This window comes from Sylvia atricapilla, chromosome 20, assembly GCF_009819655.1.
Source record: "Sylvia atricapilla isolate bSylAtr1 chromosome 20, bSylAtr1.pri, whole genome shotgun sequence".
NCBI lineage: Eukaryota > Metazoa > Chordata > Aves > Passeriformes > Sylviidae > Sylvia > Sylvia atricapilla.
The window spans coordinates 217,742-230,708 of NC_089159.1; the positions used below are offsets into that span (position 1 = coordinate 217,742).

General features: G+C 54.7%; 1 protein-coding gene across 3 annotated transcripts in view; it reads right to left on the minus strand.

The window, feature by feature from the left end:
• Window positions 1-12,967, minus strand: part of POM121 (POM121 transmembrane nucleoporin) — a 58,392-nt gene that overhangs the window by 23,686 nt on the left and 21,739 nt on the right. For all 3 annotated transcript variants that reach the window (XM_066333093.1, XM_066333090.1, XM_066333091.1), the window contains exons 2-10: window positions 5,710-5,773; window positions 5,013-5,155; window positions 4,384-4,440; window positions 3,861-3,941; window positions 3,128-3,204; window positions 2,909-2,970; window positions 1,531-1,671; window positions 1,095-1,152; window positions 219-294 (exon numbers count right to left, since the gene is read on the minus strand). In XM_066333093.1, the coding sequence (XP_066189190.1) occupies window positions 219-294; window positions 1,095-1,152; window positions 1,531-1,671; window positions 2,909-2,970; window positions 3,128-3,204; window positions 3,861-3,941; window positions 4,384-4,440; window positions 5,013-5,155; window positions 5,710-5,773 (759 nt within the window). The remainder of the gene's footprint in view (window positions 1-218; window positions 295-1,094; window positions 1,153-1,530; window positions 1,672-2,908; window positions 2,971-3,127; window positions 3,205-3,860; window positions 3,942-4,383; window positions 4,441-5,012; window positions 5,156-5,709; window positions 5,774-12,967) is intronic.

Consider the following 12,967-nt stretch of genomic DNA (forward strand, 5'->3'; position numbering starts at 1 on the left):
AGAGAGGGGATCCCAGCTTCCAGTCAGAGGGCAGCTCCAACCAGTTGGATGCCACCCAGTGAGGGATAAAGAATGATCCTCAAGGCCAAGGAGCCTCATGCGGCCAACCATAAGAAACTGGCTGAGGCAGCAAGAGGCTTTTCTGGGCCTTTTGCCAGTGCTCCTAGTGTTGCCCCTGGGCATAGGGACAGGGAACATGGGGACTTGCAGGATCTCACCTCTGGCAGCTGCGGGATCTGAATCAGCTGCTTGAAGTACTGCAGGTTGCTGGAGCGGTAGAAAAGGTCCTTGAGCCTGCAAGGGGCAGGGAATGGTTAGGTACTGCTCTTGTCCAAATTGGACAACCCCTGTCCTGGCTCCAGGTGGAGTCACCTGGCCACCGTACTGCTCTGGAGGGGAAGGTGTTTTCTGCTGCCACCAAACTCAGGGCAGGTCCTGGAAGTCCTCCCACTACTGAAGGGTTTACTCTGTAAACCTCAGGCCTGATGGGCAGGGAGAAGGACGTGGAACTTGAACGATCTTGTCTAGTGGAAGATGTCCCTGCCCATGCCAGGGGATTGTACCTGGTGACCTTCAAAGGTTCCCTCCAACCTAAACCATTTCCTGCTTACCCAAAGTTTTAAGGAGCAGTGGGGCTTCCTGCCTGGAGCCAACACCCTCACCTTCAGTTCCTGCAGAAGCATCTTCCCCAGAAGCAGGGTACCTCCCTTCAGGACTTACAGTTTTGGGCAGGAGGGACAGTGCCCAGCCACACCACTCCTAGCTCCCACCTCTCCCAGTCAACTGAGCATCCCACTCAGGAGCTTGGTGCTGTTGATCCCTGTCCCAAAGTTAGTCCCTATGTGGTCAGAGCACAGCCAGCCCTGCTTCTGCTCCTTACAGTTTGTGACCTTGAATCAAGCTGTCCTTCAGTACCACGACATCCTCACCTGGCAACATGACATCCCCTTCCTGCTCTCAGTGGCCAGTTTTTGTTTTGGTTATTCTAAATAATCACCTATCAGAGACCACAGCACATCCCTGCTCACTCATTTTTAATCTCAGTGCCGCGGGAGCATTCCCAGTGCACCAGTGCTCTGGGTCTGGGCACTTACTTTCGGAACTGCTCCAGGAAGCGATCTCGGTGGCCCTGCAGTGTATCCGCCGGCAGACCTGGAAGAAGCAGCAAGTAGAAATAAGAGCAGGTGTCTTCATGGATCAGGGAACAACCCATCAGCACAGCCATGTGGAAATGGCTCCTTCCCAGAGATGGCAACCCTCCTCTGGGGGTCTGAATACACTAGGTGTGTCCTGCTGCAGGAGGGGACCACACCCCACACCTCTCCGGGCAGAGAGAAGCGTAGGGCTGGTGGCTGCCACAATTCCAGATTCTGAAGGTGTGGGCTTTGCACCTCATTGCCATGGTGACTCCCTTCACCCCCCAAAAGAAGCTGGGGAAGAGGTGGTGGTGAACAGTGCAGGCTGAGCAGGGTAGTGGTCCTGGTGCCTCCCCCCACCCCTGTCAAAGGCAGTGGTGCTGGAGACACGCACAGGAGTGGAGCTTGAAGAGCAGCTTGACGGTGTAGTCGTAGAGGTGACTGCAGTCCAGGATCACCTGGATCAGTGGCGCCAGACGGCACTGCCCTGCTGCTGTCACTGACACCGAGCGTGACATGTCTAGGGAGCTGAACACTGCAGGGAAGGAGCATAGGATCAGATTCAGCAGCACTGGCAACATCAGAGGGTGCCATACTGTGTCTGCCAAATTCACAGATGTCATCCAGAGCAAGATACTCACTGGCCCTTGGGGATACAGCCTGCTGCCCTGCAGCTGTTTGTGAGCTCAGCGGGAGGGAGGGGAAATTCCCACCCAGATCTCCCACCCTGACCTGGGAACACTCCAGGAGAGCACCATAGCCCTCCAACCAGGACTGAGCCCCAGCCGTGTCCTGGGCAGAGCTGACATGTGACCCCTGTGCTCTGCCTGTCACTGCTGTCCCACTGGCCACTAGAGTGTGCTGCGTGTGCCACAGGGAAGATGCTCCAAAACCAGCTTGGAGCAGCTGAAGACCATCTCATTCTAACACCTTCCACTAGACGAGGGTGCTCCAAGCCCTAAAGAACCTGGCCTGGAACACTTCCAGGGATGGGGCAGCCACAGCTCCTCTGGGCACCCTGTGTCAGGGCCTCACCACCCTCACAACCCAGAATTTCTTCCCAATTTTCTACCCAGCCCCATCCTCTGGCAGTGGGACGCCATTCTCCCTTGTACTGTCACTCCAGGCCCTTGCCCAAAGTCCCTTTCTGGTGCTCTTGGAGTCCCTTTAGGCACTGGAAGGATCTCTAAAGTCTTCCTGGAGCCTTCTGTTCTCCGGCTGAACATCCCCAGCTCTTCCAGCCTGTGTCCAGAGCAGAAAGGCTACAGCTCTTGAAGCATCTCCATGGCCTCCTCTGGATTTGCTCCAGTAGACCCATGTCCTTGATGTGCTGGGACATCAGGCCTGGAAGCAGCTCCGCAGGTAGGCTCTTACCTAAAGTGGGGCATAGGGGCAGAATAATCCCCTCACCAGCTGCCCATGCTGGGGGATCAGCTCAGGGCATGGGGTTTTGGAGCACACATGGCTGGGGCATGTTGAACTCCTCCTCCTCCAAGATCCCCAAGTCCTTCCTGGCAGGGCTGCTCTCCATCCTTTCATCCTCCAGCCTGGATTGATACCAGGCGGTTGCCCTGACCCAAGTGCAGCATCTTCCACTTTGCCTTGCTGAACCATAATTCAACAAGTGAAGTGCCCATAGAAGAGCTGAGCTGTGGTGCCCTCAGCCAACATCCCCTGTCAGAGTCTCCTCCAACTCGGATCAGCCCCACAGAGGGGCTGGACTCTGGCAGATCTCTCACTCCACCATGTGTCAGAGTAATGCAGGGCTTTACCTGTCTGGAAGAGGTTCAGTTCACACTCCAGGTAGTCAAACATCTCCACCGTCAGCTGAAAACTAGGAAACAGGGTTGAGGACGGTTGGGAACTGTGCCCAAGGCCACCCATGAGGAAGGATCCTGTCCCTGCCTGGCCATGCGGCCAGTGGTGTTGGGCACATCGTGCCACCCATCTGCACCCACTCCCTTCCTGACTTTCCCCTGCCCCACACTCACAAGTTATTGACATCATTCTCCCCAGCCTCATCAAGCTGCCGGTCGGACATCTGCAGATTTCCAGGGAATCGGGGATTCTGTAGGGAAAACAGGAGTCAGGAAAGGGTTCCAGAGGACCTCCTGGTCTGACTAGAGCTCTGGGAGCACCAGGGCTGTGATCCTGCAGCCTCAAAGTCAGCTCTTGGATGAGCCAGGGGAGTGATGTGGGGGGAAAAGGAGGTAGGCACAGGGTCTCTGAACCCTCGGTGACCACAGCATCTCTAATCCACAGCATCTGTTCTCTTCCCAGCAAGAAAAGCTGATTCTCCCTGGACTGAGAAACCTGCCAAGCAGGGAGAAGACAGGGCTGCCAGCAGAGAGCTGGACGGGATGGAGTGATAGCTACCCCAGGGGGTACCAGCCCTGGTATTTTGGGTAAAGTCGCATCACACTTCCAAAACAGGGCACAGAAAACACCTCTTTCCAGCCGTTTCCCCCCATTTTCCCATCTAGGATAGCTGGGGGAGAAAGGGGTGTGTGTGTCTCCTACTACTTGTAGCCGACTGACTCCCAGCCCAGCCTAAGGGCCACCAGGAATCCTGCCACCCCCAAAGCATTGGTCCTTGGGCCATTTTTGATGGCCACTGGCAGCTTTGGGGATGTTTCATGGAGGCAGCAGGATGGCCATGCTGGTCCCTTGCTGTCACCCCAGTGCCCACCCCTTGCTATAGCCCTGGGGACAGGGGGTGCTTACCTTGGTATGAAATTCCATCTTGGTTCTCAGCAGTTTGAGGTAGATGCTGCAGAGCTGACCATAGCCCTCACTCAGGTGGCCCTGTGGGGACCCAAAAAAGCTGTTGAGATCCAGGGCAGGCTGTGGAAAAGCTTTTTTCTGTGGCAGAATGATTGACCCCTCCCTTATCTCCTCAGAACCACTGCCAAACCCTCCCCGCTGGCACCTGGATGCAGGCTGGCTGTACTGAAGGGATTTGGTCAGACCTTCTCATCACCTTCTCTGCATGTTTCAATGCTTCATTTGACTGTCAGAGCAAAGTTTTTACTAGGTTTTGCCATAAAACAGGAAGGAAGCATTTGATTTTGGTGGAAGGGGACACAGAATGCAACTGAAACCCAGCCCAGCTAAGCGATGACAGCCACAGGTCAGCCATGGCAGTGCTCCACTTCCTGGGAAAAGGAACCCCCCAAGCCTACACTCCCCAGTCAGGTCAAGGCACTCCTGGGGTCTGCCCCCATGGTTGACAGGGCTGGTCACTTACCCACATCCTGCTCATGTCGCTCAGCTCATTCTTGTATCGCATGGAGTCTTTCAGAACCTGGAGGAATGATGGTGAAAATCAGTAGGCAGAGCACCAGGACATGGTGTTCCATACTTGAAACCAGAAACTAGGTGACAAATGGGAGGTCTTGACACATTCCCAATACTTTATTGCCATCACCAGCTCTGGGTGTCTCCGCTTCCCCAAGGAGGATCCTTGCTGATGGCTCCTGCACCAATGCCATCACCACGCACTGAGCAGTTTCCTCTGGCACTGGCAATGCTGTTAGCACTGGGGTTTGAAGCACATGGGGTTCTGGGCAGGGCAGCACCAGGAGGGCTCTGGCACCCAGGACTGACCTGCAGGAGGGCACTGACCCTTTGGCAGAGCTCCAGCACTGGTGTCCACATAGGTTTGACCCCCAGGAGGGCACCAACCCTCCAGCAAGGCTCTAGCTCCAGGCCCTACTCAGGACCAACCTCTAGAAGGACAATGACCCTCCGGGAGGACTCCAGCTCCCACCCCAGGACTGACCCCCCAGAAGGACACTGACCCTCCAGCATCTCCCATCACCTGGTGCAGCCTGGCAGGGAAATTATTTGGCCCCAAGCTGAGCTTTGAGCACTCACATTGGAATGTCCATCCCGGAGGAGCTTGTGGAAGACATGGCAGAACTTCCAGCAGAGCACGGCATTGCCGGACAGCGGTAGCCGGTTCACCACTGACCAGAAGGTCTGTGCTCCCTTCTCATGGTGAGTGCCCAGGATGCATGGTGCTGGTGGTCAAGGAAGCGCTCCTCTGCTCTTTGGTGATGGAGAATAGCCACCCAAAGACAGCTGCACCCACAGAGCCCGGGGGACAGGTCACCACAGGAGCTAATGATGCCCAACCCAGGCACGTGCTGTCCCCAAAGTGGCACAAGCCACCTTCTCCCCACCAGCCCTGCTCTGGGAGCAGCAACGGCACATGCAAGGCTGGGGCTGTGCCTCTGCTGAGCCTTCCCAGGTGCCTGGCTGGGCTGCTGGGGATCCACTTCTGGTGGCAGTATCCCAACCTGCTGTGGGCACCTTCCCCTCCTGCCTTCTCCTGGGATGGCAGTGCTAGGAGCACCAGCCTGGGCACCTGCCAATATTCAAAGGCTGTGACAGCAGCAGCAGGGACCCTGTGCCATGCTGGAAAAATATCCATTGTTGTTAATAGCCCCCAGCCTCCCCAGCACCCTGGGCACCTCTCCTCACACACACCCTCTTGATGCTGCCCCTTTTCCAGGCAGTCCCAGTCCTGCTGCCACACTCCTTGTCCCACGGCCAGCTTTGAGAAGGATATTCCTGGCGTGTTTTTCCTTGACAGCCATTTCCTGCGCATTTATGGCCTTATTGATGCTGACGGTCTGCAAGAGAGAGGTGATGGGGGGATGAGATGGGAAAGGTTGAGGCTCCCTCATGGTCCTCCCCTTGCTCACTGAGACCCTCTGGCTCTGCAGTGGCTGGGTCCCATCCAGGTCACCAATCCCTGCTTGTGCCAGCTGGATGCTGACCTTTCCCGGATGCCTTTCTGGGATGCAGTTGGCATCCACCAGGTTCAGCTGCTGCCAGGTCTCATTTACTCAGGAAAGTAATGAAGCAATTAAAGCAGTGCCCACAAAGAAGCCTCTGCTGCCCTCTGAGTGGTGGGACAGGCAGAGGGAAGGCAAATCCCTCCTGTCCTTGGATCGTGGCAGCTTCTACCCCACTTTTCGGGGTGCTGAATGGGGAGAACAATTTGGGGGCACCAAAAATAGGGCAGTGGGATGGCAAGACCACTGCCAGGGCTGCCTGGTAAGGTCCTGGCTCCATGGATTAGAGGGACAGGATTGGAACCCACAAGCAGGACTTGCCATGCAGGTACTGAGGACCCTGGGGAGTCCATGCTGAGGAGCCTGGGCACAGCCAGCCACCATTTATCCTATGGAAGGCACTGGCAGCCACTGGAAGCATTTTCTAGGCAGGATTTTTAACTCTACCCCATTTCTGATCCTTCATGGGGACACAAAGATGCCAGCTCAGGGTCATCTTCTCCCCAAGCTCCCACACCACCAAGCGCTTCTTTGGCACCTGCTCTGTGAACATCCCACTGCCAAGGGAAGGAAGCATCTGGTTCAGCACTGTCAGAAGTAGTTCATTACGGATATAAACCAATTAAAGCTGTGAGATTAATTTCAATGCCTTTCTCACTACAATCCTTGCTGCAACCCTGCTTTCTGACCCTCTCTGAGGTGGCCCCACATGGCTTCATCTCTATGGACCCTGCTAAGTTTGTGCTGAGCAGGGCTGGAGGGGCCCACAGGAGCCCCAAATGTGGTGGAGTACAACCCAAATCCCCCAAGAAGTCCCTGTGCCACCAAAACATGTGCCAGCTGGAGTGGGAATGATGATGGCATGAGGCATATGAAATCCCACCCATAGCTGCACCTCCAGCCCAGAGCCAAGCACCCCCTTAGCTGAAACTGTGTCCAGATGTCCCAGTATGAGTCAGTTCTGTTGCAGGGATGCCACTGTTCTGTGGTGTCTGCAGCCCCATCCCTGTTGGCTCTGGGTGGTGACCATGCAGGTGACCAGTAAGGAGGTGACATGGGAGGTAACAAGCAAGATGCAAGAGGCTCATTTTGAGGTGTCAGAGGACCCGAGTTGCCAGTTGCAAGACACCCATCCCAAGCACACAGAGCAGAACCTGGATCTCAGCTTGGGTTTTTAAGGAGAGCTGAAAGAACACCAGCAGTGGAGAGACCTATCCATTCCTTCCTGAGGGCCTGGATGGAGGCAACAGGTTCCCAGCACATGAGGGAAAGAGTGAGTGACCTCTGCAGCTCTGCCTGCCCCAGCCACCACAGCCCTTTGTAAGGAAAACCAAAAAATTAAATTCAGCATTAAAAAAGTTCTTGGGAATGTGCCTCTGCCAGTCTGGAGAGGGATGCCCACGCCCTAGAGGCTTGGAGCAGGATGCCTGCATCCTAACAGCCGTGACACGTGCCATGGATCCAGCTCCAGGCAGCTTGTCCTCATCCAAAACCCCAGTCTGCAGCCTCAAAGTCCCCAAGACTGTCAGGACAGTTGTGATAAACCAGCTGGCACAGTGCAGAGCGCCAGAATCAGCATTTAAATGCACATTCCACCTCAGAATGGAGTCCTGGACCACAAGGAACAAGCCAAATGCAAAGCCAGAGCTGGGGAGCAGAAGCTCATAGCCAGAGGGAAAATGTAGACAACACTCTCCTGAAGCCGCTCCTGCTGTCCCAGAGCGACCAGAACTGGGGCAGTCCCCAGAGGGTAGCAGTGCTGCAGCCCTGGGAAAACTAAAAGTGGAATTCCCAGTTTAACTGCTCTTTTTTGCCAGCTTTTCCCAGCAAAGAAAGGACACTTTTTTCCAACCAAGGAAGCCCCAGTGATCTCCTGGAGTGAGGAGACACAGTGGGAAGGTGACAGGGGCTGGCAGCCCCTGGACCACTCCTGGCAGCCCCAGTTCCAGGGACCAGCTGGAAGTTCCATCCCTAAGTTCCTCAACTCCGTTTGAAGCACGCGCATCTGTCTGGAAGGCAGAAAGGTTTCTGAGGAAAAGCTGGATTTCATTTTCCTGTACTTATGGACACCCCACTTTCAACACTGCATCCCCAGGAGTGCAAGGCAGGGGTCCCATCCTGGCAGCCAACTGGGACATGCCCAAATTGCCATATCAATGTCTCTGGTACCACCCACTTGGGGAGCACAGAGCAGCAGCAGGAGACCAAGGCTGGAATTGTCACCTCCAGGGGACAAGCAGGGTCAGGGAGGGTGATTTGTCTGCAAAGCTGGGTCAGAACAGAGGAAAATTTGGGACTGCCTCGACAGCAAGCCCAGATCCCTTCCCCACAGATAGTCTTTCATCCTGACTCAGAGATGATGCTTCTCACCACCATCCCACGCCTGCAGCTGATGTAATTTTAATTTAACTATGAGCTTCCAACCTATGAGGGCAACTTCTGACCCGCCAGGACACATCTGGGCAGCACTGCCGGGCCCACTCTGGTTCCATGAACAGGGCAGGGGGCATCAGGGATATGAGGCAGCCCCATACCCCACCCTGCTGCTGGGATAAGAAACCCTGGAGTTTCCTCTTGTGCAACGGGTCAGGCAGGAAGCAGGAGAGTCCAGAGGGGTCCACTGCATAAGGACAGGCATGAGGGTGGCACTGCCATCCAGCCACCCCGGCAGAGCCACAGGGCTAGGATGTGGGACTGAGCTCAGTGGGGTAGGACCTGGAGCAGGGCTGTGCACAGGGCTCTGCCAGGCTGGGGAGTGGCTCCATGGATGCTGCAAGGGCTGGGAAGGCTGCAAGCACTGTTAGCTGTCCAAGTGCCACTTGAGCAGGGTGAGGAAACCCCACCGGCATGTGCATGGAAAAGCACAGGCCATTTGGGAGAGGAGGCCATTTGGATAGTCTGGGACTATCTATCCCTGAGCAATGGGATCTTTCCAATTGTCTTTTCCTCCCTCTGCAACACCAAGGAGACTCCCAGAAACCTGTGGAAGTTATACTGCCCATGGCTTGACAGGTCACCATAGCTATATCCCATGGGAATTCCCAACCCCTAATCCAGCCTGGCCTTTCTCACAAGGAGATGCTACAGCAAGGCAGAGCCATCAAAGCTCCACACTGGGGTGATCCATGGACCAGGTCTCATGTCACCTCTTTGGGCACGTGTCTGCAGGATCCAGACAGAGGAACCCAAAAATGCATGGAGGAAAAAGGTTGGGATGACAGAGGGTTTCTGAGCCCTGACACACACTTCCCTCTGCCACACATATTCTCACTCCCCACCAGTTCTCCCCAGATTACACTCTCACTCTCTGAATGCAAAATTTCCCGTTTGGAGGCAAAGAGCCAAGCTTGGCTCCGGAGCAGCACAACGCTTTCCCGCTTTTTTCATTTCCAAAAGGAAACAAGTGTTGATTAAAGACTCCAGAGCTACTGCAAATTATTTGGAGAAAGTGAGTAAGTTGCAGTGCAAATCCTCTTAGTAATGCTCCCTCATTTCTCCTTAATTCCTTTCTATAAATGGACAGCTGGGATGGAGCGTACCTCTGGAAAACCACTCCCAAGCCCTGCAGATGCAGGAGCTTCAGAGAAGGAAGTGAGCAGGAAGACTTGACTACAAGAAGCCCAGAAGAAAAATCCATAGGCTTAATTAAAATACAAATCCCAGTAAAGCAAAGCCTGGCTCAGGCCCTGGAGGTGTGCAGGACATGGGAGGCAGGCAAGCTCTTCCAAGGGCACATCTTTCCTTAAACATCACCCACTTCCAGCAGCTAATGTCAAATCCCAGCCTCGATGAGGCTCAGGGAATGGTTTTGTCCAGCAAAATCCTGAAACAAAGCCAGCTGGATAACATCTGGGGTGGTCAGTGCTTCGCTGAGGACTAGTGAGAGCTCCTGGGTATAGCTGGGATGGCTGTGGACCCTCCATGCTGGGCACCTGTGGCCTGACAGCAGCAGCAGGAGCAGGAAACAAGCCTAGCTTTGTGCCTGCCAGCAGCTGGAGGGAAAGGGAGGCAGGAAGGCAAGAAAGCAAAGCCAGCAGGCCTGGCCGGCCACATGGGATGTAAAACCCAGGGATATATTTCTATGTATTGGACAGGAGGACACTTAACCTGTCTTTCCACTCAGTCCCATAGGCTGCCTGGGAGCAGGGAGTCAGGAGATGTGGAAAATACCTTCCTGCGACTTAATCCAGGCTATTTGGCTGCATCTGCTGCTGAATCCATGAATTTGGAAAGCAAGTGCTCCTGTCCTGGCTGACTACATCCTGGAGCTGTTCTGGGGATGAAGCACCTTGTCCAGGCTGTGTGAACATATCCCAAAGATGCTGCTGCTCTTCTCACTTCCTGCTCCCTCCAGATGAGAATCGTTCCCAAAACGACACATCTCAGATTTCCCACTTGCTTGGGCCATAAAAACAACCATTTTCCTCAAACAAACAACATACTCCATGACAGAGACCCCAAAACGTCACTGCATCCATCAGAGTCACTCCCAGTGGTGGTGGCTTCAGACGTCCCTCTCCAGGAGGAGATGCTGATGCCACCAGCCCAGATGCCAGCAAGAGGAGGACCAAGGTGTCCAGGGACACGCCTGAACCCCACGTGATAGCAGTGTAGGTGTTTGGGGTCAGCTTGTCCCACAGCCTGCACATGGAACACCCCAAAACAGAGTCAAGGGGAAGACAGCAACAGGATCTGTGAGCCCCGCTGGAATCCAATGCTATCACCCTGATGCTCTTCCTGGCAGAGATCTTGCTCTGGCATTGCTGCCTCCAGGTCTGCTCTCCTGAGGCCAGGAGGATGATGACTTCAGATCGATCACAAGGCCCCTCTAGCACTCAGCAATGCCCAACAGAGGAGTGTTATGGAGCTCTTCCAGCACAGGTGGGGTTTACAGGGAAAAAAAACCACCTGGGCCAGGAAAAGGAGTGGTGGTGTGAGGTTCAGAGGTCTCTGACCACAAGGAGACATGCAAGGCTGGAAAGCTGACACCCAACTCCTAGCATGCCTTTGCCTTCATAGCCACATTTCTGTTATCCCAGTAGGAAAACCAAAATAAAGTTGTAGGATGTCCATTATGTCCATTTGCGGTATGCCTGGACAGCCCACTTCCCCAGCTCCCAACTCCTCCTGAGGGTAGTTGGTAGCTCCTGAGAGTAGAGGTTGGGATCCACAGGAGGATGCACCCATGAGCTGTGTGTGCAAGGTCTTGACCCACTGTTGGCTCTTCCAGAGCCCCTAGTGAAAATCCCAAGTTCCACATCATCAGGAGAGTTGGGGTAGGATGAGACATTGAGATCCAATTGCTCCTTCACCTTCGAGGCAAAGGAAAGAAGGAAGACAACCAGCCAACCAATCTGTGGTGAGTCCCAAGGGCTCCAGTGAGACACTCAATGCCAGCAGGGGAGAGCTGCAATGATCCCAGAAAAGGTTTGACTCCCAGAAACAAGACTTCACCACAGTGAACACACAAGTGCCCACCACAAGGAACCACCGCCTGAAGTGCTGGGCAACTGGATTCCTCCAGCCATAAACAACTTATGTAGTTTAATTTCTTGGACATGGAATTTTTAAATCCAGTTTAGGAATGTGAACTTTTCCAATATACAGATAAACCTTAGGGGGAAAAAAGGATGGTAAGAAGCAATTTTGGGGAGAACAGCTGGCAAAAAGCAAGGCTAAAAAACCAGACCTCACAGGAACCAACTGGAGAAGCAGACACTGTAAAGTTCAGAGCCCAGGCTGCTGCTGCCCAGAACTTCTGACCCCAGAGCACAGAGCCCATCATGGGGGGCTGGACCCGGGGAGAGGCAAAAATGCAGGGGGAAACCCAGGATCTGCATCTCTCCATTAAAACATGCTCATTACTCTTCTCACTTAATTACTACTCAGGGCACGCCATCAATCCTGCTCCATGTGCTCAGCTTAGTCAACCACGGCTGGAGCCTTTCCCATGAGCTGCCCCCATAGCCAGGCTTTTAATTTTAAATGGGAATTTTATGCAAGGATAATCTCTTCCAGCAGTGGTGGTTTGTGTCTGGGGAGGGAGCGTGGCTGTGTCTGACAGGGTCAGCAGTCCAGGAAGGTCTTCTACCACCTTAAACATTCCCAGTCAGGCTGACCAGAGTCTTCTGCTTCCCAGCAGCTGCAAATATTTGGGCATTTTTCGGAACAGGAAGAGATAAAGGGGCGAGGATGGAGGATTTGGAAAGCAGATGCAAGGATCATCCAGATGTGCCTTTCTACGATTAGCTGCCATCCACGATCCACCTTTCTTGGGAAGCGTCACCCCAGCAGGAACACAGCCGTGCTTATTGCCCTAGCAAGATATTCCCAAATCAAACTCAGATCTAGTGTTGGTGGAAATCGTTCCTTGCAATGCTTCCGGGTGAGCAGCAACTCCCGGGAGCAGAATAGGGCATCCCTCTCCCGTTATACCCCCAGGACGTCTGGATCCCGCAACGGTGCCAAGAGCAGCCACAACCACGTGGGCTCAATTCTGAATCTGAGGGACGGGCTGGAGCACTGGGAAAAGCAAAATCCCTCTTCCCAGGTGAGCAGCGCAGGAATGAACATGTTCCCTGTAGGAATAGTCCCTAAAGACCCATTTCTCGCCCCCAACTTGTTTCCATTCCTTCTACCCGGGCGAGGGGCAGACCGCATGGGCCGGTGGAGCCGTGACAGCACTGGGCACGGAGACACAGGTGGATGGAGATACAGGTATGTGGGGACACGAGTGCTCGTGGGGACACGGGGACGCGCGGCACGGCCTGAACCCGGCCGAGCCGGGCACCGGGGGAAGACCACTCGCAGGGGCGCGTGGGAGCGAGCCCGCCCCAGCCGCAGCCGCACAGGGAGCTCCGCATCACCACAGAGCCGAGCCCCCACAGCCGCTGTCGGGTCCTGCCGCCACACGAACCGTCCCCGCTCCCCGCGATGTTCCTCCGGGAACCGCCAGTACCGAGGGTAACGAACTTCCCCGGGATGGAGCGTCCCTAGATGTGAGCCCTGATCCAGGAATAAGCCCGGGAG